Here is a 24,791-nt window from a genome sequence, read left to right as displayed (position 1 = left end):
ACGCTTTAATATCTTATTTTGGAGGATATTTAGGTGCGACGTTTGGTGCGACTAGTCGCACCTGATAGTGATGACTTTCAGGTGCGACAAGTCGCACCTAATATCATCAGGTGCGGACTTTCAAATGCGACTTTGTCGCATCTAAAGTCGCACCTGATGATACTTTTAGGTGCGACTATGATGCTTTCAGGTGCGAATTTTGTCGCACCTGATGCTATCAATTGTACTAGTGAGAAGAATTACGTACGCGAAGCTCAGGCCGGCCACCGAAAAATCCATTTCGCTGCCACTCAAAGGCCAAACAAGATCATCAAGTAGAGCGCGGAACCAATCACTTTCTCTACCGAAGATACTCGGAATTTGATGTACCCGCACAACGACTTTTTCTCACTGGTAATCTCGGCCCTCATAGGTAACCGACTAGTTCAAAGGATCCTAGTAGACACAGGAAGTGCGGTGGATGTCCTCTATGAAGAGACCTTCATAAGGATAGGACTCAAGGAAGACTCGCTAGCCCCTTCCCCGGAAAATCTATATGGATTCACCGGTGATTCTATTCAGCCCCGGGGTGTTATCTCAGTCCCAATAACCGTAGGAGAGGTCCCCCGATCAAAGACTTCCAATCCCTTATGGGTAGTGGTCCCCGTATCGTCCTCCTTCAATGTAATCATCGGAAGACCCACGTTGCAGGCGCTCGGAGCCATAACCTTCGTGGAATACCTAAAGATGAAATTCCTGACTGACCAGGGAGTTGGTGAAGTCCAGGGAACCCAGGTGTTAGCAAGGAGTTGCTACGCGGAGTATCTGAAAAATAGCCAGAGCAAAGCCACACCAAAGGTTATGGCAATCGTCTCTAATTTCGATCAACGTCTGTCGAGCCGAGACGCAATTAAACCTAGAGACGAGATCGAAGAAATAGCCCATAATCCAAATCAGCCACTGAAGAGGCTCAGAGTCGGGAAATATCTCGAGTCAGGTATGAAATCCTAACTCTCTAGTCTGTTGTCTAGAAACTTGGATATGTTTGCATGGTCTCAAGCTGATATGATAGGGATAGATCCCGAGCTAGCATGTCATAGGCTGAATATAGACCCCAAAGAAAGACCAATTAGACAATAAAGAAGGGCTTTAAATAACGAAAGATATGCTGCTTTAAAAGAAGAAGTAGACAAGTCAATCTCGAACAAATCGATTAGAGATACCAAATATCGGAGATGGGTGACTAATCCCGTATTAGTTAAAAAAACCTAACGGCAAATGGCGAACTTGTGTAGATTTTACAGATCTTAACAAAGCATGCCCAAAAGATAGTTTCCCCATGCCGAGAATAGATCAACTAGTCGATGCAACAGAAGGACATGAAATTTTAAGTTTCATGGATGCATATTTGGGCTACAATCAAATCCCTATGTATGGTCTAGACTAGGATCACACTACCTTCATTACTGATCGAGGACTCTACTGTTATACAGTAATGCCCTTTGGTCTCAAAAATGCGGGTGCTACATACCAGAGATTGGTAAACAGTATGTTTGCAGACCTACTCGGTAATACGATGGAGGCATACATCGATGATCTACTAGTAAAAATTCGCAAAATAAGCGAACACGCCAAAGATCTAAGCGAATCCTTCAAGATCTTAAGAATATACCACATGAAACTTAACCCTTTAAAATGTACTTTTGGTGTTTCTGCAGGGAAATTTCTCGGGTACATCGTTCACGACAGAGGGATAGAAGTGAATCCCGAGAAGATTACGGCGCTACTCGAGAAGAAGCCGCCCAGGAATATCAAAGAAGTACAAAAGCTTACTGCATCGCGGCCCTAAGCCGCTTTATCTCGAGGTCCACAGATAGAAGCATAAACTTTTTCAACGCAGTGAGAGGGTCTAAGGAGTTCGAATGGACAAAACAGTGCAACAAAGATTTCGAATCCTCGAAGGAACATCTAGCGTGGCCTCCGAATTTAAGAAGAGTAGAGGATGGATAACCCCTCGATATCTACCTGGCGGTATCAGAACACACGGTCAGCTCGACCCTCATAAGAAATGAGGGAAATCATCAACTCCCCATCTACTATACGTCTCGGCGTCTAAACGATGCCGAAGGAAGGGAGTTAGAGAAGCTGGCATACACGTTGGTGACGGCCTCCAGAAAGCTAAAGCAGTATTTCCTAGCGTACCCAATCACGATGTTAACCAACTTCTCTCTCCGACAAGTCCCGCAGAAGCCAGACTTGTCCGGAAGGCTCATGAAGTGGTCAATAGAGCTGACTCAGTACGACATCCAATTTAAACCCCGGCCAACTATTAAAGGCCTGGCTGTGGCAGATTTCATCGCTGAATTCACCGACTGACCAATAGAACATCCCATATGGGATATACATGTAGACGGAGCGGTAAACGACAAAGAGGCAGGAGTCGGAATAGCACTCACCGGGCCAGATGGCCACAATGTAAAAATCGGTTTAAAATTCTTATTTCCCGCTTCCAACAACGAGGCCGAATACGAAGCCATGATACATGGCCTACGAATGGCCAGGGATTTAGAAATCAAAAAGTTAAAATTCTATTCGGATTCTCAATTAATAATCAATCAAATGAAAAATGAATTTCAGGCTAAAGGCGAAAAGATGTCGCTCTATGCCGAGAAAGCTAAAAATCTCGCGAACGAGTTTGAGCTCTGCAAAATCACAAAGATTCCGAGAAGCTTGAACGAAGAAGCGGATGCATGGGCAAAGCTGGCCACTCAGGGATCAGCCTCCGAGCACATACCGGTGATACAGGTCCATCAGTCAAGCATCGCATAGGGGAATTCTATCTTCCAAGTACAGAGCTCAAAATCATGGCAAACGTCAATCCGACTCTTCCTAAACGATGGAATTCTCCCACAGGACATGGCGGAAGCTCGGAACTTGAAATTCTGAGCAACACGCTATTTCCTAGACGGAGGAACTCTGTATAAAAGAGGCTTCACCAGCCCATTGTGGAGATGCTTAGATGAAGAGGAAGCCGTGTACGCGCTCCAGGAAATCCATGAGGGAGTATGCGGAAGTCACATAGGGGCAGACGCCCTAGCCCAAAAAATAATCCGACAAGGGTTATTTTGGCCAACTTTAAAAAACGATGCTGGAGATCAAGTTCAAAAATGCGCAAAGTGCCATAACTTCTCAAACATCCTACGACTCCCTTCAAACACCCTCACCCTCACCACACTTACATGCCCAATACCATTCGCAGAATGGGGAATCGACTTAATCGGAGCATTACCTACGGGGAAGGGCGGATGCAGGTATGCGGTTGTAGCTATAGATTACTTTTCAAAATGGGTTGAAGTTGAACCATTAAATAAAATAACTACCTACAATATCAAAAAAATTTGTCTGGAAAAATATCATCACAAGATTCGGAATCCCGTCAAAATAATTTCTGACTATGGAACATAATTTGACAACGAGAATTTCCGAGATTTTTGTGAGAAATATGGAATTAACAAAGTATTCTCTACTCCAGTCCGGTCACAGTCCAACGGATTAGTGGAAACAGTCAACAAAACCATTAAACATGGTCTAAAGACAAAGTTGGACAACCACAAAAGGGAATAGGTAGAGATGCTCCCAGAAGTATTATGGTCAAATAGGACCACCGGCCAATCCGCAACTGGAGAAACGCCTTTCTCCCTCGTGGACGGTGCAGACGCAGTTATACCAACAGACGTCCTTATTCCAACACCCAGAAGGAAAAAATTCTCCACAAAGGTAAACACTTCGAATCTAAACCTAAGTCTCGATCTATTAGACGAAAGACAAGAAACGGCACGACTAAAAAACTTAACTAATCACAAAGGGTTGCTCGGCTTTTTAACAGGAAAGTCCGACCCCGAAACTTCAATATCGGTGATAAAGTCCGCAAAAAAAATTTCATCCACACAAAGAACCCGCAAGATGGAGTTCTCAGAGCTAACTGGGAAAGGTCATATATCATCAAAGAAGATTGCGGAAATGGGGCGTACATGATCCAGATGATAGACAGGAAAATGGAAAAAAAAATTCCTAGAATGCCGAGAATTTAAGAAAATTTTATGTTTAGTTTTTATTTCAAAAAGCGGCTTGGTCGCCCTACTTGCAATTTAACATTCAAAAAACGGCTTTGTCGTAATGCCTGTAAATTCCGTAAAGCGGCATGGCCGCCTAGATTAATGAAACTAGATTGTTAATCATATTAGTTCTTTTATTTTTTGCTAACAAAAATAAAACAAGGAAGAACAGAATATGAATAATTCGAAATCCCAGTCTAACTTATTTCAAACAAAGCATCCTAAACCAGGTACACAAACATATCCGTTGTTCACAGTTTTTAATTTATAGTCGATGCTTGGTCGATTATGAAAACTATGTAATTTCAAAGCCCAATAGAGGTGGCAAATAAAAAACTCATGCAAAAATTCTCCAAAGATAGAATAACAAGTAAAAGTTTGCAACAAGTTCAAATAAGGCCCGACAGGGCCATATAAAATATATAACACACCAGTCCGATCACGGAATATCAGTTCAAAAGCCATTTGGGGTAGATAAAAAAAACAACAACATCTCTTCATCCTTATGGTTGTACCCCGACCTCCGTACCCTCTGCCGCCTCCTCTGGAACAGTCTTGGACGGACTCCAGCTCGGCACTCCTAGACTGAAGCTGTTGGAATCGATCTAGGGTTTAAGAAAATAATTAACGCTTCGGTAAGCGGCGGAATTTTAAAAAATTTATTTTACAAGTAAAAACGGTTTTTACTAACGTAGACAAAAGAGCAAGTACATGTAATTAAAAACTATTATAAGCTAAGATGTTTACTAACCTTTCTTGAATCTTGAACCTTGAAGAAGCTTTTGGAAAGTTTGCAACGCTCGTCTCCCCTCGCAGCACGTCTCTCTTTCTTTCCTCGGCACCTCGAGCAACCACGAAAGTTTCTATCACTAAATCACTCGAAATAAAAGGAATCAGTGAGTGGGCACTTTTAAACACTACGACTTAAGAACGAGTCTTGAAGTCGCAGAGCTAAACACTAGGTCGAGTGAGGACCTAGGTGCCAAAACAAGAAAAATCGAAAATAAACTAGAGAGAAAGAGAGAGGAGTTTCGGCCAAGTTCTAGAGAGAGAGTCTCTCAAATCTCTTAAACTTGGATGAATGAAATGTGTGGAATGAGGCTCCTATTTATAGGAGAGGTTTTACCTTCAATAAGGTAGTTTCCTCTTCTATAGAATATCACATATTCATGAGCAAATATTGCCTCTTTCCCACTTAAGTCACACGGCCAAGGCAGCCTTCTAGAAGGCTTGGATTTGTTTCCTTTTTTGTTCCTTGCCTTGCCTTGACTCTACTTGGCCGAATTCCCTTAAGCATCCTTATGCAAATTTGTTTCCTCTTTTTCTTTTGGCAAGTATCTTGATACATTTATGCACAAAATATTCTCTCTTCCTATGGGTATGTTGGGCGCCCATTATGTCTAGAAAAGGCTTCTAGAATTTTCTTCACTTGTTCATGACAACATAAGAAAAGGCCCATTTAGAATTTTCAATAAAATTCTTATGAAATGAAATTAATTCACCAGGCCCAATGATCAAGTCATGGCCGAGTGACATTAAGTCATCAAATGAACTTGTCAAAAAATTTATTGACATTCATTTCACCCTTTGTCTCAAAAGACAAAAATACCCTTTTGACTATTTTCGTTCTTATTTTGACTTAGCTTCCAGTTTAACTATTCCTATCGATGTGATTCGTGACAGTGACCTCATGGACCCAAATGAACAAAGCTCGAGCTAACACTTGGACTCAAAAGTTCACAAACCTTTTCCAAGTTTAGCTTAATGTCAACTGACTCCACTAAAGAGCTGACACTGAAAATCTCTCTGTTCAAATGAATTTATTTTCTACTCAAGAATTCACCTAATTATAATGAGCGGATCCACTGAATATTATCTATGCTACCCTTCATGAATTTCATCAGCTAGTCGGGATTTACTAAATTACCATTTTACCCTTCTAGTGTTATTTCCTCAACTCCTTTGTCGCTTGTGAATAAGTTAGAAACAATGTATTGACGAGGAGCTAACAAGTCACATTGTTTCATCCAAAAAAAGTCAGGACTCAATTTGGACACTGGCCAGTTCATTTATTCACACTCCAAGGAACAAAGCATGAGGTGACATACATTGCATTTCAGCAATCTTGTCCATGAATTCCATATCTATGAGAACTTCACAAAGTTACTCATGACATTCTCACAACTTAGTACTTCACCAATAGGCCCTGTTCGGAATCACATAGTGAGTCCGAACTCTGACTTTCTCAAATGAGAATACTAAGCTGTGAAATGGCATGTCTCATTTCAGGATTAAGGTAAGCATGATGCAATTCATACATAGTGACTTCGAGACATAAGAGGTTAAATGGTTTGTTCTTATCTTGTCTCTAGAAGTGCACTGGTCAATTCAGTACCTTCGGAAGATACCTAGAAGAACTATAGAGTCTCCAACTCTCAATGCCTCATAACCAGATATCATAGATTCTTCTAACAATCGTACTGAGGTCAATAGTCCTTTGACCCTAAGATTGCGAATATATCGTTTTAAGCAAATTACGAAGAGTTTGTTCATGCAAATCTACATTTGTCTCTTCGTAAGTTGTTAAGTTTGTTTATGGACTAAAAGACTAAGGTTTTATCATAAAGCTTCAAACAAAGAAAGAATGAATGAACGTTTCAACTTTATATTAATGAATAAGCAATTACAAGCAAGAGTCTTCGTAAGACTATATGACATTAAATGTACATAAATAGACACTACCACTCTTCTTGTGGGCACCATTGACAACAGAAGCTCGACCTTCTGCCTTAGCCACCTCTTTTTCTTTAAGGTGCTATTCATTGCGAGAGCGAAGGGAAGCAAGCTCGGACCCGACCGTGCAGGCTAGCCGACCCATATCGACGAAAGCCTACAATGAGAGAAAAGCGATTAGAAAAATACACAACTATTTAAATGAATAGATTCATTTACCTTGTCAGAGAGCTCAGCATAGAGGGTCATGGCCTCCTCGATGATTTTCTCGCCCTGAGATTCCACCTCCTCGGCATGGATTCGTTCCTGAAAGAACAAGAAGGCTGGAGCAAGGTGTACTTGGGCGCCGGAAAGCTCAGGTGCATCAGGTGAGAGGACCACCACTGGAGGCTCGGGAGTCTTCGAAGGGCTGGAAACGGGAACCTTCATTTTCTTCTCAGGAAGTTCCCTACCCTTAAAGGAAGAATTTTTTTCTTTTTGGGTTCCTCGGCACCTCTTCAGGAGCAGCCCTCCTTCCCATCTCTGAAAGAGACCGATCAAACCTCACTAATATGAAACTAGTGATAAGAACGCGCAAAAAATAAGGTTACTTACTCCGGTAAGGGCGGCCGTAAAACTTGTCCAGGAAATCGGAGTCGACGACGGTAAACTGGGAGCGGTCTTGCTCGGATAGGTCAAAAATAGTAGAACAATCCTCGAGCTCGTCCGGACCGTATATGGGTAGCTCACCTGAAATGCATTAAAAGCCACCTTTCCTGGAGGAGGGTTTCATGCTCGCTCGTCATCCCGAGGACAGACAACCTAATCCCCTCCGGGATCTTAAACTCTTCATAAAGGCCATTGATATAACTATCACAAACCCGAGAAGTCCATTGTTCGGCAGCAAATTGCCCCTCCGTCCATTCACGAGCCTCGGACATGTCGTCTTCCTCCTCGTTCTCAGAGATCCGGCCACTCGGACCTAGAGAATCACTTTCCGACGGAGGACTAGTACCTCTCGCCTCGAGCTCGGGGGAGCGTGCTCGATCAAGATCGGTCTCAAGCCTCATGTCCCATTCACAAGACTCTGATACGGTCATCTCCGAAGACATTTCTTATCTGCAATCAAACTAGGAAGGATCAAAAGTCTGATCTTTCAGTTCCCGACCAATGAGCGCAGGATGAAAGGGTGGACGGTGGAACTCTCAGGAGAGCTCTTTAGCAAAAATAGGCCGGTCCTAGCCGACTTCGAGAATGTGGTACCACTCACAATCCCGGAAAAAAGGGATGCTCGATCCGGAAGGAAGGATCAATTCCTTAGAATCAGGCTCAGTCCTTCTGACTATTCGGGAGTCAATCCTCATATCAGGTCGAAACGAACCTCTCATATCCGATAAATAAGTTAAAACTAAACATCTTAAGGCAAAATAATTGCACACCTCGGAACTCCGAATATCCAAGAAATCCCGGAGCCCAAATTTTTGTAATTCTATAAAAAAAAATAAAAAAAAAATAAAAAAATTAACACCCATGTTGTCGGTCCGTCTCGGACCGACGAGAACTAAGGCATCGCTTAGATCCACGCGACCGGTGCAAGGCCCGCACAGCGGCTCCCGGCCGCCCAAGTGCCGTCCAGCCAGCTCCCGGCCGGCGGCCGCCCGGCGTATGACCGGCCCAGGGCCGGCGCTGGCCAAGGCCGGCTCTCCAAGGCCGGCGCTGGCCAAGGCCGGCTCTCCAAGGCCGGCCCTCCACGGCCGGCGCTCCAAGGCCGGCCCTCCACGGCCGGCGCTGGCCAAGGCCGGCGCTCCAAGGCCGGCCCTCCACGGCCGGCGCTGGCCAAGGCCGGCGCTCCACGGCCGGCGCTGGCCAAGGCCGGCGCTCCAAGGCCGGCCCTCCACGGCCGGCGCTGGCCAAGGCCGGCGCTCCAAGGCCGGCCCTCCACGGCCGGCGCTCCAAGGCCGGCCCTCTACGGCCGGCGCTGGCCAAGGCCGGCGCTCCAAAGCCGGCCCTCCACGGCCGGCGCTCCAAGGCCGGCCCTCCTCCATGGCCGGCCGGCGCTCCAAGGCCGGCCTTCCTCGGCCGGCGCTCCAAGACCGGCCCTCCACGGCCGGCACTCCAAGGCCGGCCCTCCTCCAAGGCCGGCCCAACCTTGCTCACTCGGCCAAGGGGTCTTCAAGCCACCCCTTGGCTGCCTATAAATACAAGGGTCCTTCCCTTGACCCAGGTAATCCGAATTAGAGTACTGAAACGCTGCCGAACTCGTACCTCGCTCGTTTCTCTCAAGTCTCGACCTCTAAACACTAAACCCTCTACAAACCACCTCAATCCTACTAATGTTGAGCGTCGGAGAGGTAAACAGAGGCAACCCCTCTGTTTCCCCTTTGTAGTTCACACCTTTCTGTTCACGTTTCAGGTGCTTGGACGAGATAGAGATCATCTACAGCTAAGGGACGGCTTGGGATACCAAGCCCGACACGCTCGAGTCGAGACGAGACCACTTGGTCCGGCCTTGGGTCTAACCGTCTACGACTCCTAAATCGTTGTCCGAAAAACTGCGACAACATTTTGGCGCTAGAAGGAGGGGATCTCTCGACCTTGACGACGCATTCCCTCTACCAGTTTTCTCCCTTTGTTCTCACGACTCTCGAGAGATGAGTCATCTACCCACTACCTCCGCGGGTACCCGAGCGACGAGCTCGAGGTACGGTCTCCGAAGCCTCGCGCACCGTCTTGAAGGGCAACCTCGCGATAGCGAGAGCCAGCCCCAAGACCCGGTGAACGACCCCGAGGCCGAGCTCCGAGAGGACACGGCCCGGCGGCTCGCGGAGCTCCTTGACCGTCCCGGCGTTGACAGCTCCCTCATCGCCGGTCTCCTCGGCTACGACGTCGAGGATCGATCTGCTCAAGATTACTCCGACCCCGAGTACGTGGAGGAGTCGAGGACCGACGAGGCCACCCCTAGCCTCGCTCAAACGCGACCCGAGAGGGCCGACGGTGCGTTGGCCGATCCTTTGTGCCCGGCGCGACAACAGGCACGGTCACAGTCCCGGGGACTCGCCCCCTCGGTTTCAAGAGGTGGCCGGACACGGCCCCTCGCCGAGGAGGGAGCGACTCTGGTCGACGATGGAGCCGATAGCCGAAGCGCTCGCCGGACGACCCGGCCAAGGGCGACCTCGCCTCGTCACGCACCAAGCGTGGACCTTAGAGAGCGCTTGACGGCGCAGAGAAACTCCCGAGGGGAGGATCTCCGCCAAAGGCTAAATTCTCGAAGGGACGCGCTCCCCGCCGCAACTCTTGGCCGACCTCAGGCCAATGTCGTGGACCAAGCGTCCAATGAACGCCAACCGGTGACCCCCGTGGCCCCGACGATTGGCCCTGCCAACGGGCTTGATATGGTCACAATGATCCAGAGCCTCCAAAACCAAATCATCGAGATGAGAGAATCAGGGAGGCAAAGGCCATACGGAGGGATCGAGGAATCATACTCTCCCTTCGCCGCACAAGTCCTCGCGCAGCCATGCGTGGGAAACTTTAAGTTACCGTCCATTCCCCCCTATGATGGACGTACGGACCCCCACTTCCACGTCCAACACTATGAGACGTGGATGACGATGCAAGGGCAGACGGACGCCACCCTCTGCCAAGCCTTCAGCCTGACCCTCACAGGGTCGGGCTTTGAGTGGTTCCAAAGTTTGAGGCCTGGAAGCATCCCGTCCTTCCGGGCCTTGCGAGAGGCTTTCCTCGCTCGCTTTGCCACGCTTGTGGCACAAAAGAAATCGAAGACCCACCTCCTCTCCATTCGACAGGGGAGAGATGAGACGTTGAGACAATACCTCGCCCGCTTCACCGAGGAGTCTCACAAAGTCGAGGGCTTCGACGACAGGGACGCCATCACGGCGATTACCGAGGGAGTTCGCACGAGCGACTTCCTCAAGTCCATCGTCGGGCAAGTCCCGCGAGACATGGCGGAGCTGATGACAAGAGCCCGCACACATATGGGAATCGAGGACTATCTCGATGGCCGCGATGGCCGAAAGCCAGGAGGACAAGGTAGTCGCCACCGCGAAGAACGGGACGAAGATCGCCCCGACCCTCAAAGAAAGAGGAGCAAGGGAGGCCGGGCCCCTAACGGTCGCCCCCCCTCCGGTCCAAGATCGTCGCACGTTGATAGCTTCCGAGCGTCATCAACACACACCCGTCTGAACACTCCGCAAGAACGGATCCTAGCTCTGCACCGCGACGAGCTAGGAAGTCCGGCTCCTCTAGCGAAGGATCCCGCGAAGAGGGATCGGAACAAGTTCTGTGAGTACCACCAGGATCACGGGCATCTGACGTCCGAGTGCTATCATCTTAGGCGTCAGATCGAGGCCCTGATTCAAGTCGGGAAATTAAAAGAGTATGTCCTAAGAACGGTCGGGGCGGCCACGGTGCACGAAGGCCGTCCACGGCGGGGAAGGAAGGGTCCGGCGACGGTGACTGTCATGAACCAGGCAGCGATTGAACAACCGGAGAGCTCACAGCTGCATGTCGTGGGCTAAGCCCGTCCCCTCTTCTCATTATGTCATTTTATTTTAAGACAATCTCGAATTTCAATAAGGCCAATGGCCCAGGGATGTAATTTTTGACTATTTGTGCATGACAATTGTATCACATTTCACCTCGAAGTCTTTATCTTGCTGCATTATAATTTCTAGTCTCCTCTACGAGTACACGAGAAACTCGGGGGGCTAATGGGAAACAATGCTCAACAAAAAAAAAAAAAAAAGACGTGCAAATCGATTATGCCTTCGTTGGCAAATCGAGAAAAGTAAGACGCGCACAAAACAAAAAAGGCGTGCGAATCGATTATGCCTTCGTTAGCAAGTCGAGAAAAGTAAGACGCGCACAACACAAAAAAGACGTGCTAATCGATTATGCCTTCGTTGGCAAGTCGAGAAACGTAAGACGCGCACAAAACGACAAAGACGTGCAAATCGATTATGCCTTCGTTGGCAAATCGAGAAAAGTAAGACGCGCACAAAACGACACAAAAAAGACGTGCAAATCGATTATGCCTTCGTTGGCAAATCGAGAAAAGTAAGACGCGCACAAAACAAAAAAGACGTGCGAATCGATTATGCCTTCGTTAGCAAATCGAGAACATAAGACGCGCACAACAAAACAAAGACGTGCAAATCGATTATGCCTTCGTTGGCAAATCGAGAAACATAAGACGCACACAACAAAACAAAGACGTGCAAATCGATTATGCCTTCGTTGGCAAATCGAGAAAACAAGACGCGCACAATACAAAACAAAGACGTGCAAATCGATTATGCCTTCGTTGGCAAATCGAGAACATAAGACGCGCACAACAAAACGAAGACGTGCAAATCGATTATGCCTTCGTTGGCAAATCGAGAACATAAGACGCGCACAAAACAACAAAGACGTGCTAATCGAATATGCCTTCGTTGGCAAATCGAGAAAAGTAAGACACGCACTATACGACAAAGACGTGCTAATCGATTATGCCTTCGTTGGCAAATCGAGAACATAAGACGCGCACAATACGACAAAGACGTGCAAATCGATTATGCCTTCGTTGGCAAATCGAGAAAAGTAAGACGCGCACAAAACAAAAAAGACGTGCTAATCGATTATGCCTTCGTTGGCAAGTCGAGAAAAGTAAGACGCGCACAACACAAAAAAAGACACGCAAATCGATTATGCCTTCGTTGGCGAATCGAAAAAACAAGACGCGCACAAGACAACAGAAGACATGCAAATCGGTTATGCCTTCGTTGGCAAGTCGAGAAAATAAGACTCGCACGACACAATGAAGTCGTGCTAATCGATCACGCCCTTAATGGCAGACCGAGAAAATAAGCCACGCACGATCAACCCGAAACAAAAGGCCGTCCCTCGCGACGCACAAAGGCCGTCCCTCGCGACGCACAAAGGCCGTCCCTCGCGACGCACAAAGGCCGTCCCTCGCAACGCGCAAGGGCCATTCCTCATGACACGAACCCGAGAGCGTTCATCCCGCATCCGTATAAAGGCGTAAATTTTGAGTTTCCACTCGATCTACGCTCGACCAGAAACTCGGGGGGCTAATGTTGTCGGTCCGTCTCGGACCGACGAGAACTAAGGCATCGCTTAGATCCACGCGACCGGTGCAAGGCCCGCACAGCGGCTCCCGGCCGGCCAAGTGCCGTCCAGCCAGCTCCCGGCCGGCGGCCGCCCGGCGTATGACCGGCCCAGGGCCGGCGCTGGCCAAGGCCGGCTCTCCAAGGCCGGCGCTGGCCAAGGCCGGCTCTCCAAGGCCGGCCCTCCACGGCCGGCGCTCCAAGGCCGGCCCTCCACGGCCGGCGCTAGCCAAGGCCGGCGCTCCAAGGCCGGCCCTCCACGGCCGGCGCTGGCCAAGGCCGGCGCTCCAAGGCCGGCCCTCCACGGCCGGCGCTGGCCAAGGCCGGCGCTCCACGGCCGGCGCTGGCCAAGGCCGGCGCTCCAAGGCCGGCCCTCCACGGCCGCCGCTCCAAGGCCGGCCCTCCACGGCCGGCGCTGGCCAAGGCCGGCGCTCCAAGGCCGGCCCTCCACGGTCGGCGCTCCAAGGCCGGCCCTCCTCCATGGCCGGCCGGCGCTCCAAGGCCGGCCTTCCTCGGCCGGCGCTCCAAGACCGGCCCTCCACGGCCGGCACTCCAAGGCCGGCCCTCCTCCAAGGCCGGCCCAACCTTGCTCACTCGGCCAAGGGGTCTTCAAGCCACCCCTTGGCTGCCTATAAATACAAGGGTCCTTCCCTTGACCCAGGTAATCCGAATTAGAGTACTGAAACGCTGCCGAACTCGTACCTCGCTCGTTTCTCTCAAGTCTCGACCTCTAAACACTAAACCATCTACAAACCACCTCAATCCTACTAATGTTGAGCGTCGGAGAGGTAAACAGAGGCAACCCCTCTGTTTCCCCTTTGTAGTTCACACCTTTCTGTTCACGTTTCAGGTGCTTGGACGAGATAGAGATCATCTACAGCTAAGGGACGGCTTGGGATACCAAGCCCGACACGCTCGAGTCGAGAGGAGACCACTTGGTCCGGCCTTGGGTCTAACCGTCTACGACTCCTAAATCGTTGTCCGAAAAACTGCGACAACAACCCACTGTAGGAAAACGAAGTAAACCAGTGAGGAAAGACTTACCCAAAGATTTCTAATGACAAAGGCGTCGAAAAACAGATGATTAAAACAGAAATCCTCGCCGAAAAATCTGAAAGCGCAGAGCGAAAGAAGAGGAATAAGAAAAGTTCAAAGTCGAAGACGAAAATGAACAGGACCGACAGATTCTCCCCCTTTTAATATGTGGCGCCGATCGATCAAAAGAACGGTCAGGATCAAGCGTGTCAAGGAAGCCTCATTGATCTAACGATAGATGCGAACAGTCGCAACCCCCCATAAGCATAACGACCGCGTTTAGAAATAAAACACGTTCGACGAAGATAGGTCAAACGTCTAGTCGGCATAAATCCGAACAAAAGAAAAGTTAGTAAAAGTGTAACGGTCTAATTGAATCAAATATTAGACTGATTCTAATTCCTTACCATTTTTACTAAATACTAAGAAACTGGAAGGCTGCTGTTACTCGTAGAATTCGCCGAGCTCAAACGATATAGTCGGCATTTGGAGAATAGAGATATCCAGCAATAGAGTTCATACCCAAAGGTCCGAGGACTCGTGAAGGTTAAGGAACGAACGTTCATACTAAAGAAGAACGGACCCTATTACTTAGAACTTCGAAGAGAAGAGAAGACAATAGGTCAAAAGAAAGGCTAGTCGGACAATAAAACACGTGTAATATTTAATCAAAACGCTCACCTCAACGGCTAACACCGAAGAAAGCATAAATAACCACCCACTCTTCACAAAAGAGAGGAAAGACCAAATAACTGCCAGAGAAAGTGAGGCTGATCACCTCACGATTCCCAAACACTCTCCCACGTTACCCACTAACAACTGCAAAGACCTCCGACTTCTATAAATATGGACTTCGGCAAGACAAAAGGGATGAGAGGTTTTCTGGAAAGAGGAAGAACTAGATTTAGCTCTAAAGTTTACTCTCATTTATTTTACTCTCTTGTAATAGATTCGTCTTTATTTATATTAAAGTAGCCTAGTTCCTGAGACTCCTCGAGGCTGTGTACTCGGAACTCAGATTACTTCGTGAGATAGGTGTAACCAGTTTTTCAGGTTAAAAGAGATAAAAATAATAATAATAATAATAATAATAATAATAATAATAATATTAATAATAATAATAATAATAATAATAATAATAAATAGTGTAATAATTGCACTATTTTAGTATAAATAGTGTACTATTTTCGTGTTATGAATTGGAAATATTCTCAATGCTGCTCTTATCTTATATATCAATATAAAGTTTAGCAGTAACAAACTGATTAAAAGGCCGAACAAAGTGGGAGAGAGTGGCCCCTGAAATCATTATTATGTGTACCATATATGACCATTTCCACTTTCTTATATTTCGAAATATTCGTACAGTGGCCACTAATCCATTATCAGCTCTGCGGGCCAGCAAAGAGAAAATGTTGCGCAAAATTATATTATCAAGCTATGCATAATTCTTAGACTCATATGTAGATGAAAATTCTTTGTTTTTGCTTGAACAAATTTCCAAATGGACTACATAGATTGATAAGGGAAAAAGCATTAAAAAAATCAAGAGAGCGTGCAAAGTGCGATTGCTTCATAGCCCACAAGTTCCAAGTCATTATTTAATATTTTCAGTTTGGTATTTGGTATTTTGGTTCCAGTCTTGTAGAGGACTTAAAAAGTTGTGTAACGAGTAAAAGTACAGGGTCCAGAACGTGTAATTGTAAGCGTAAAATAAAAATCAAAGGCTCACGAACCGACCATCTAGAAGAGTAAGTGGTAATTACTCGGGATCTAGAGTACACGTGGCGGGATATTAGGCCATCTGTTTTGACTTTGCTTCTCGAACGTTCTTCACTACGTCTCACGTATTTATGAGGAATTTTGAATAAAACTAGAAAACGTTACTGCGCCTCCGAAATTGTCATAAATTTCTAATGCTATATTTATGCTCTACCTCTTCTAGACCTTGCAATTGTACTATGTTCAATGTTTGCTATTTTTCTGAATATATAACATTTGGGAAAATATAGTTTTTTTTTTTAAGCTGGAAGAATTAATTCATCGTCCGCATTCATTACATACATGTAATTTGTATTACAAGCAAACATGGAAAAGTACCAACGTTCTACTAGAAACATGAGTATAACGATAAGCTTGCGTGCTATGTACTCAAAGTTTTATTCACTTTTTCCCATTGAAGCTAAGATGTATAGGTCTAAAGCTCAGACCATCTCCGATCACACGATGCATTTTGTATTATAATTTAAAAATTTTGTTTCAATAAACATATAAATTTTGATGCATTTTCTATATTTGCATCTACACGCAATAGTGGTGATACAAATATCAATGACTATTATTCATAGATGCATAAATTGTATTTCATACCAAAAATTTTAATAATTTCGAAATTGACCTAATTTTAATTTGTATTTACAATTTTAATAAAGAACTAAATTATTATTTCATACGTTTAATATTAAAAATGACATAAAGTGAGAAAGAATATACCAAAATATTGTTTAAGCAAATGTAAATAGAGATGGAATGAAGATGTAAAACCGTTCATTAATGTAAAAATACATTTTGCATAAAAAAAGATAGAGATGCTCTCAACAAATAGAGCTTTTATGTATAAGGGGAAGATGTGTGACTCAACTCACAACATGAATCAGGCTTGGTCTTCGACAAAATGAGTCAAATACTTATAATAAATCTATAAATATTAAATGTAAAGTGTAGTGAGAATCGCCTCAACAAGAAACAAGATTATAGAAGAGTAGTGCATTAGATTTATTATTCAAGATCCGAATAATAATAAATCTATACTTTAAAATATCCCAGATCAAACATCAGTTAGATTATCAAAGTTTCTAGACGAATCTGTATCCATTGCGTCGAGAATGAGCGCGGAAGCGTATTTTGATGAATGTCGACCGGCGGTATTGTGGGCTTCCTCAACCATATCACCTTAGTTCCTGATGTGCAGAGAACGACTATTTTTTGATATGGTATATTGGGGACCATAACTGCTTTATATAGAGTTTCAATTAGGGTTCTCATAAAACCCTAAAAGGACCAACTATCTAGTGTCTACCTATTTGGCTCATATTCCACATAATAGTCTTATTGGGTTTCCGAATAAGATCACTAAATATAGCCCACAAATATAAACAACTAATATAATTATGTCTAATAATGTAGAGCCCATAATTAGATAATTGTGAGTACGCATATTTCCAACAAAATCTCCCACTTGGACTATATATAATTCTTGATCAATTATATCACAAAAGTCTTTAGGTGCCCAACTGTACGTTGTTTATCTTTAGACTACTCCAAACAATCTGGTTCATCTTAGGTATCACTACGGAAGTACCACAACTTTCATCACTACAAAATTTTGATTAAGCAACGCCAATCACCGAAACAACACACTTAATGACATAGATCGAGTATGGATAAGTAGCATGGAAATTACATGACAAATGATCTGATACATGTCTATCTCCAACTGATCCAACTTTATATTGAAGTGAGATCTATCTCCTAAATCCCACTAAAACAAGGCAACATCTGGAACAAGGCTACTATGAGCGTTATGCTCATGAAATACTTTAGGGGCCAGGCCCTTGGTCAATAGATCTGCTAGCATAGAATTTTTCCTTATATGTTTGGTAGAAATCTCTTTTTTATGAACTCTTTCCTTCACAACTAGATACTTGATGTCAACGAGCATGGACTTCGTCAAATTCGTGTTGTTGTTGGAGTAAAACACCGCAGATTTATTGTCACAATAGATCTTCAATGGTCTGTCGATGCCATCTAGCACATGAAGTCTCGTGACAAAATTTTGCAGCCATATCCCATGGTCGGATGCCTCGAAACAAGCTATGAACTTCACAGCCATCATTGTAGAAGTTACAAGCATCTGTTTATCTGACTTCCCGGAAATAGCTCTTCCAGCCAACATAAAAATGTAACCTGTTGCGGAGCGTCTTGAATCTAGGCATCCCGTAAAATCGGAGTCAGAGTATCCGATGTTCTCCAAAGTGCTGATCTCCGATATGTCAGCATGCAGTCCTTTGTTCTCCTCAAGTAGTGCAACAAATCACACACTTTTCCGCCTTCCAATTTAGCATGTCTGGATCACTCATATATCTACCTAAAACACCCACTATAAATGGTACATTCAGACGGGTACAAACTTGATCATACATCAGACTCCCAATGATCGAGGCACAAGGAATATTTTGTATCTTATTTCTTTCAAGATCATAAATGGGGCATTGCTTGAGACTGAACGTCTCTCCTTTCGCTACGCCTGGCTTACAATCTTTTGTGCCGAATCTACTCATGATTTTATCAATATAACCCGTTTTGATCATCCAAAATACCTTGAGAATGATCTCTAAGTATATGTATTCCTAATACAAAAGAAGTTTCACCGAGATCTTTCATTTCAAAATTCTTTGTCAGAAATTTATTGGTCTCATATAGCAAACCAATGTCACTACTAGTGAATAGAATGTCACCGACATATTTGCTCATGAATATGTGATATTCTATGGAAGAGTAAACTACATTATTGAAGGTAAAACCTCTCATATAAATAGAGCCCTCATTCTTCACATTTCATTCATTCCAAAGTTTTAGAGATTGAGAGCTTCTATCTCTAGACTTGGCCGTCACTCCTCTCTCTCTCTCTCTCTCTCTAAGTTCTTTTCGTTTTTGTTTTGGCACCTAGGTCTACATTTGACCTGGTGTTTTAGCTCTTCGACTTTGAGACTTGTTCTCGAGTCGTCGTGTTTAAAAGTGCCCACACACTAATTCCTTTCTTTCTCGATTGATTATTGTGATAGAAACTTTCGTGGTTGCTCGAGTTCCCGAGGAAAGAAGAGAGACGTGCTGCAAGGGGAGACGAACGTTTCAACCTTCCAAAGGCTTCTCAACGTTCAAGCTTCTCAAAGGTTAGTAAACATATATGGCTCATTTATAGTTTTAATTTATATGTTCTTGCTTTTTGTCTAGGTTAGTAAAAACATTTTACTTGTTTTAAAGAAAAATTTTAGATTCCGCCGCTTGCTCGAAGCGTTAAATTTTCTTAACCCTAGATCAATTCCAGCAATTGTTTCCAAATGAATAAGAAAAAACAAACTTGTCTAAAGAGGAAATCGAAACTAAATTTCTTCTTGTAGATGGAACAACATATGTCTCAAACAAGTCCAAATAGAACCCAGACTTTAGTTGGATTTCATATGGCATGAACTGCAATGTCGTTTTCATCACCCACATAAATAAATCTTTCATTATCATTTAGAAACCGGTCGCATAATCAACCTTTAATACACATACTTATGTGTGTAGTAGCACCAGAATCTACACAACAACTATTATTTGGTACAAAAGCTAAATTAACTGCAAAACAAAAAAAATGAGAGTGAAATTCTGATTAGTCACAAGGACAAGATGTCGCACACAATGTATTGACAATGTGTCAGACAACTTGCTTGCACACAGATAATGGATAAACAACAAACAGTGCGATAAAGAAAATACACACGATATGGTTACCCAGTTCGGTGCAATACACCTACGTCTAGGGGCACTCTGCCAGTGGAAAGGATTTCACTATCTTGTAGTCAATATTACACGCAAGGTTTATATAGATTACAATCACCAAATAAATAAAACCTAGAGACTATTACCACCAGTGAATACTGTTGTCGCCGTTTTCCGGACAACGATTTAGGAGCCACAGGCGGTTAGACCCAAGGCCGAACCGAGTGGCCTCGCCTGGGCTTGAGCGTGTCGAACCTCGTTGCCCAGATCTTCCCTTGGCTGTCGGTGGTGTCTGAGCTCGCCGGGGTACCTAGAAAGGATGAGAGAACCGTGAGCTAAAAAGGGGAAACAGAGGGGGTGCCTCTGTTTACCTCTCCGACGCTCAACATTAGTGGGATTGAGGTGGATAATAGAGGGTTTAAGTGTTTAGGGGCCGAGACTTGAGAGAAACGAGCGAAAGGTGAGTTCGGCAGCGTTTCAGTCCTCAAACTTGGATTACCTGTTGAAAAGGGAGGGCCTCTTGTATTTATAGGCGACCAAGGGGCCATTGGTGGGCCCCTCGGCCGAGGATAGCATGAGTTCGGCCCTTGGCCGAGGATAGCAAAGGCCCGGCCGAGGATAACATAGGGTGGCGTCACTGGCGGGCCCCTCGGCTGGGGATAGCATGGGCTCGGCAGGGGATAACATAGACTGGTGCTATTGATGTGCCCCCTAGCCGAGGATAACATAGGCTGGCGTCATTGGCGTGCCCCTGGGCTGAGGACAAGATGGGCTGGCGTCATTGGTGGGCCCATTGGCCGAGGATAACACAGGCTCGGCCGAGGATGGCATAGGGCCGAGGATAGGCCCGTGAGGCCGAGGTCGAACTCGTGGGGCCGAGGTCGAGCTCGCGAGGCCGAGGTCGCTCGTGAGGCCGAGGTCGAGCTCGTCAGGCCGAGGTCGAGCTGAGGCCGAGGTCGAGCTCGCCAGGCCGAGGTCGAGCTGAGGCCGAGGTCGAGCTCGCCAGGCCGAGGCCGAGCTGAGGCCGGGGTCGAGCTCGCCAGGCCGAGGTCGAGCTCGCGAGGCCGAGGTCGAGCTCGGTCTTGGGCCGAGGCCATTGGGCCGGCCTTTGGCCGAGCCGGCCCAAGGGCCGATTAACGGCTAGGGCAAGTCCGATTGCTTTTTTCCCTTTGAATAGCTTCGATCGGGATCGGGCCGATAACATTAGCCTCCCAAGTTTATCGTCGAGTGAAGATTGTGCGGTAAACTTAAGATTCCCGTCATCGCCAGCCCACTGAAGCGACCCATCGCGAAAAAGGTTCGACCCGAGCCTCCTTCACTATTTAATTTCCCTTCTCTGGTTTCTTTTCGTTTTTTGCCTCGCTACACGTGCCAATGGTCCCCACTAACCATCTGTCGGGGCGTGGGTCCTTTGAAGATGACCTCTCCCCTCTGCTCGTGGATCAAGATGCAAACCTAGATGATCTTTGGGCGCAATTCTTACCCCCTGTGGATACCCAAAACGCAGCGCCCTCATCACCGCCTTCGGGCAACGGGTCGGTTGAGATGGCTGGAGGCGATCCTCGTTCGGTCGATGCGCGGCTGGCCGACGCGGAGGAGGGTACGCGCACCGGAGTCATCGCCAGAGGGGACCCCGAGGTCGTCGAGGACGCGCGCGGCCTAGGGGGAGGTGCGCCCGGCGAGGCGAGTCCGTGCGGAGGCGGACCGACCCCCGTCGTCCTTGTCTATGCTGGAGGTGTTGTCGGGAGAGGCCCAAACCGCGCTGGTGGAGCACCCGCCCCGGAAGGAGTCGCGTCGGCCGAGCCGGACGCAGGGAGAGTCACACCGGTCCCGGGCGGCGACGCTGGGACTGTCTGGCAGTCGAGCGGCGGCGAGGGAGGCCCGGGTACTCTGGGTCCGGCCTCCCTCGAGGATGGAGGCCCGGGTGCTCTGGGTCCGGCCTCCCTCGAGGAGGGATGCATCGGTGGAGGTCGATCGGAGGTGGGCGGCGTTGCTAGCGGTAACGCCGGTGCTAGAGACGAGGAGCACCGGCCGGACAGCGCCGACCAAGGGGCGGCAGCCGAGGCGCTGGTTGCCCTAGCCCTAGGGGTCGGTGGCGTCCCACCTGGCGAGTCGGGCTGTGCCGCCGGGCCAGGCGCAAGCGCCAAGGGGCCGGGCGAGAGCCCAAGGAGCCCGGGTGGCCTGGGCGCGCGAGGGAATTCTCTGGACAGGCCGGGCGCCGACGGTGGGCCCACTGCCGGGCCGGACAAGGAGGAGACAGGGCCGGCCGGCTAGGGCGGCCGCCGTGAGGGGTCTGCAATTCGTGGCAACCTGGACTGCTCGGGCGTTGATGTCCCGAGCTCGCTCTCGGTCGTTAGCTTCGCGAGTTTGAGGAAGCGTTACGGCATCCCGGACTCGGTGTCGATCCTGAGGCCGTTGCCCGACAATCGCCCGACCCGTCCTCCGAATGGACACGCAGCCATCCACGAGGCGAGTCTTCGCGGGGGGCTACGGTTACCCTTCCAGCCGGTGCTTCAAGAGCTATTGATTCGGTTGGGGGTGCACGCGTCGCAAATGTCTCCGTCCTTCTACCGGGCGGTTGCCGCGTGCCATATGATGCTCTACCGAGCGAAGAAGCGGGCAGTCACGGCCGACGATATCCAGGATCTCGTGGTCGTTCGCGGGGTCCCGGGGAAACCGGGCTTCTACTGCGCGTGCCCTCGGAAGCGCATCTCCATCGTTACCAAGGTTACCTCGAAGCATCGATACCCTTGGGTGTGGGTTTCCGAGTCGGCCTTTGGGTCCGCGCCCTTAGCGTTTGGGCCCGCGGTCGACTTTCCCTCCGTCGGGGACGTAGAAGATTCCGAACTCGTATCTGTGATCAAAGCGATCCCGGATTCGAGGCAGCAGGGGTCACTGTTCGAGTCCCCGGACCTCATGGCGAGGACCGGGTGGTTCGTGCCTTATGGCAACGTCCCTCCGTGCCTCGGTCTTGGTGTGGAGGTTGCGGAGGACCTTGTATCACAGGCGGGGGGTTCGTCCGCCCCTCCCCCCGACGCGGGGGGTACTATCCGTTCACACGCTCTCGCGTTATCGCGCTCTCTGTTGTATTAAGCTTATCATGTGTATTCCAACTTACTGTCGTCTCTCTCTCTTTCATATACCACGCCCAGACGACATCGGCCGCGCACACACGTACCAACAGTGGCACCTATCGCTGAAGCCACGACCGCGGCTTGCCCCTGAGCCGAGGTTAGCCGCCGAGGGTCGCCGCCGCGGGCGGGGAACGAGGCGATCTCTTCTAACAAGCGATCGTCGTCGTCGATTCCCTTCGGGCCACCCTCCAGCCACAAGCGCGCCCACACATCGACGGTGTCGGATGGCATGGATTCGATGCTCCTGGCGGAGGCGGCGGAGTTGAGGGACCAGTGCTCCCGAGGGATTCTTGAGACCTCTCTGTGAGACTTCAAGGGTTTGCTGACGTCAAGCGATCTGGAGCATTTCAAAAACGAGATCAGCGATGCCCGAAAGGTATGATACGCCTGCTTATCTCATGTGTAACCCTTATGCTTACTTCGATTATACGTATATCGCTTGTCTTTGCAGATGCTCGCACGTCAAGAGCGAAGTGGTCGCATTCTCCGGGACCTGCTGCGGCATATGCAGATTATGGAGAAGGACAAGGAGAGCACGGCGGCCACCCATGTTGATGCCCTAGCGGGAGCCCGTACTGCTCGAGAATTCCAAGCACTCGAGGAGGAGCTGAAGCGAGCTCGCGAGGAGTTGGCGACCGAGAAATTGCTTCGCACGGCCGGGCAGGCGTCTCGGGAGAAGGCGGAGCAGGCGGCCGACACCTTCTTAGGGGAGACAAAGAAGCTCCTGGCGGCGCTCTCGAGTCGGGACGAGGAGCTGAACATCGTCCACGCCCGGCTGTCTGCGAGTGAGATCTCCCGGGTCAAGGCCGAGAGGGAGAGGGATACTTTGCGGGCGGAGGTGCAGATCCTTGCCGAGGAGAAAGATGACGCCGTTCAGTCCAAGACGGACCTGGAGGATGACTGGGACCTCGCGATGGAGGCGGCCCGCTATGAGGTAGCCAAACGGGTCCGAGACGCGACCGTGGAGGAGAACGTGTCTCGCGGGACCACGTTTTCCTTCTTCGACGTCATGTTTCCTCCTCTGGACGGCGAGTCGCCCGAGGACGACCTGCGTACTCAAGCCCCCGCGGAAGCCGCTCAATCGGCGGACCTCCAACTCGACGGAGGAGTCATCGGTGAGTTTGGCGCCCCCTGCCCCGAGGAAGATGAAGAGCAGATCGACTTCGGCTCGGAGTAGCCGGGTTCTCTTCGGTTTTTCGTGCACTTGTTTAGCGCTTGCATCACGCATTCTTCTGGAATTTTGTTATGTTTTTCTTCCGTTAGAAGTTTGTCGTGTTCTTATGCTTTTCTTTTTGGGGTTGTTCGTATAACATTGTTTGCCTTAGTCAGGGCTTTTCTGTCTGTTATGCGTCTTATTTTCTCGACTTGCCATGCTTAGCGTAATCGATTCGCGCGTTGTGATTGGTGCGTGTCTCACTAGCCCGGCTTGCCTCACCTAGCATAACCGGTTTGCACGGCTTACTGCCGCACTTGGCGGCGAAGCTTCCCGCGGACGCTGGCTAGACCAGATTCGCCCGGCGGGTGTGACCTTCGGCCATTGATTCGTGACTCGTCGCCTGTCGGCGTGTGCGAGCTGGGTGGCCGTCGCGCTCGTCTTGCGGCAAGTATGCTACCTATCGGCGTGCGTATCGGGACAAGCTTGCAGTTTCCGGTGAGCGTGGTACTTGTAGGTACGCGCATCACGTCTTGGGTTTTGACTGCCGAGATCGACAGCCCGGTGCGCGGACGTGATCTACCGACGCCCCATTGCCTATCGGTGTGCGGGGCGTGGAATTGCGCGAGAGCGTCGCGCGGGGGTCGGAGGTCCGGTGCGTGGATCCGATTTGTTGATATTTAGCTACCTTTCGGTGTGTAAAACGTGTCGTTGTTCGAGCCCGACTAGGCGAGGCGACGAGCTCGGCTAGACGACGTGACAAGTTTGACTGGGCGGAGTTACCAGCTCGTAGTGACAAGGTGGCCAGCTCGACTAGGCGAAGCGACGAGCTCGATCGGGAGCTCGACCAGGCGAAGTGACGGGCTCGACCAGGAGCGGTGGCGAGCTCGATTAGGAGCTCGACCAGGCGGAGTGGCGAGCTCGACTAGGAGCAGTGGCGAGCTCGACTAGGAGCTCGACCAGGCGAAGTGGCGAGCTCAACTAGGAGCGG

General features: G+C 48.4%; 1 protein-coding gene across 1 annotated transcript; it reads left to right on the top strand.

Moving 5' to 3' along the window:
• Nucleotides 1-363: 363 nt before the first annotated feature.
• On the top strand, nt 364-1,828 carry LOC149401693 (uncharacterized). Its single transcript, XM_089610846.1, has 2 exons — nt 364-976; nt 1,698-1,828. The coding sequence occupies exons 1-2, from the start codon at nt 364-366 to the stop codon at nt 1,826-1,828; spliced, it is 744 nt and encodes a 247-aa protein (XP_089466972.1).
• The last annotated feature ends 22,963 nt before the right edge of the window (nt 1,829-24,791 follow it).

This window comes from Urtica dioica, chromosome 4 (genome assembly GCF_054948205.1).
Source record: "Urtica dioica subsp. dioica isolate 48M chromosome 4, U.dioica_male_clone48M_v1_H2, whole genome shotgun sequence".
NCBI classification, from domain to species: Eukaryota; Viridiplantae; Streptophyta; class Magnoliopsida; order Rosales; family Urticaceae; genus Urtica; species Urtica dioica.
This window is presented reverse-complemented; position numbering and strand designations above follow the sequence as displayed.

What these genes read in the sequence shown, in the direction of transcription:
- LOC149401693 (XM_089610846.1), top strand. Translation starts at nt 364, where the DNA reads ATGTACCCGCACAACGACTTTTTCTCACTGGTAATCTCGGCCCTCATA. An exon ending in CGGGAAATATCTCGAGTCAG is followed by an intron (nt 977 to 1,697) that starts GTATGAAATCCT and finishes GTGTTTCTGCAG; the next exon opens with GGAAATTTCTCGGGTACATC.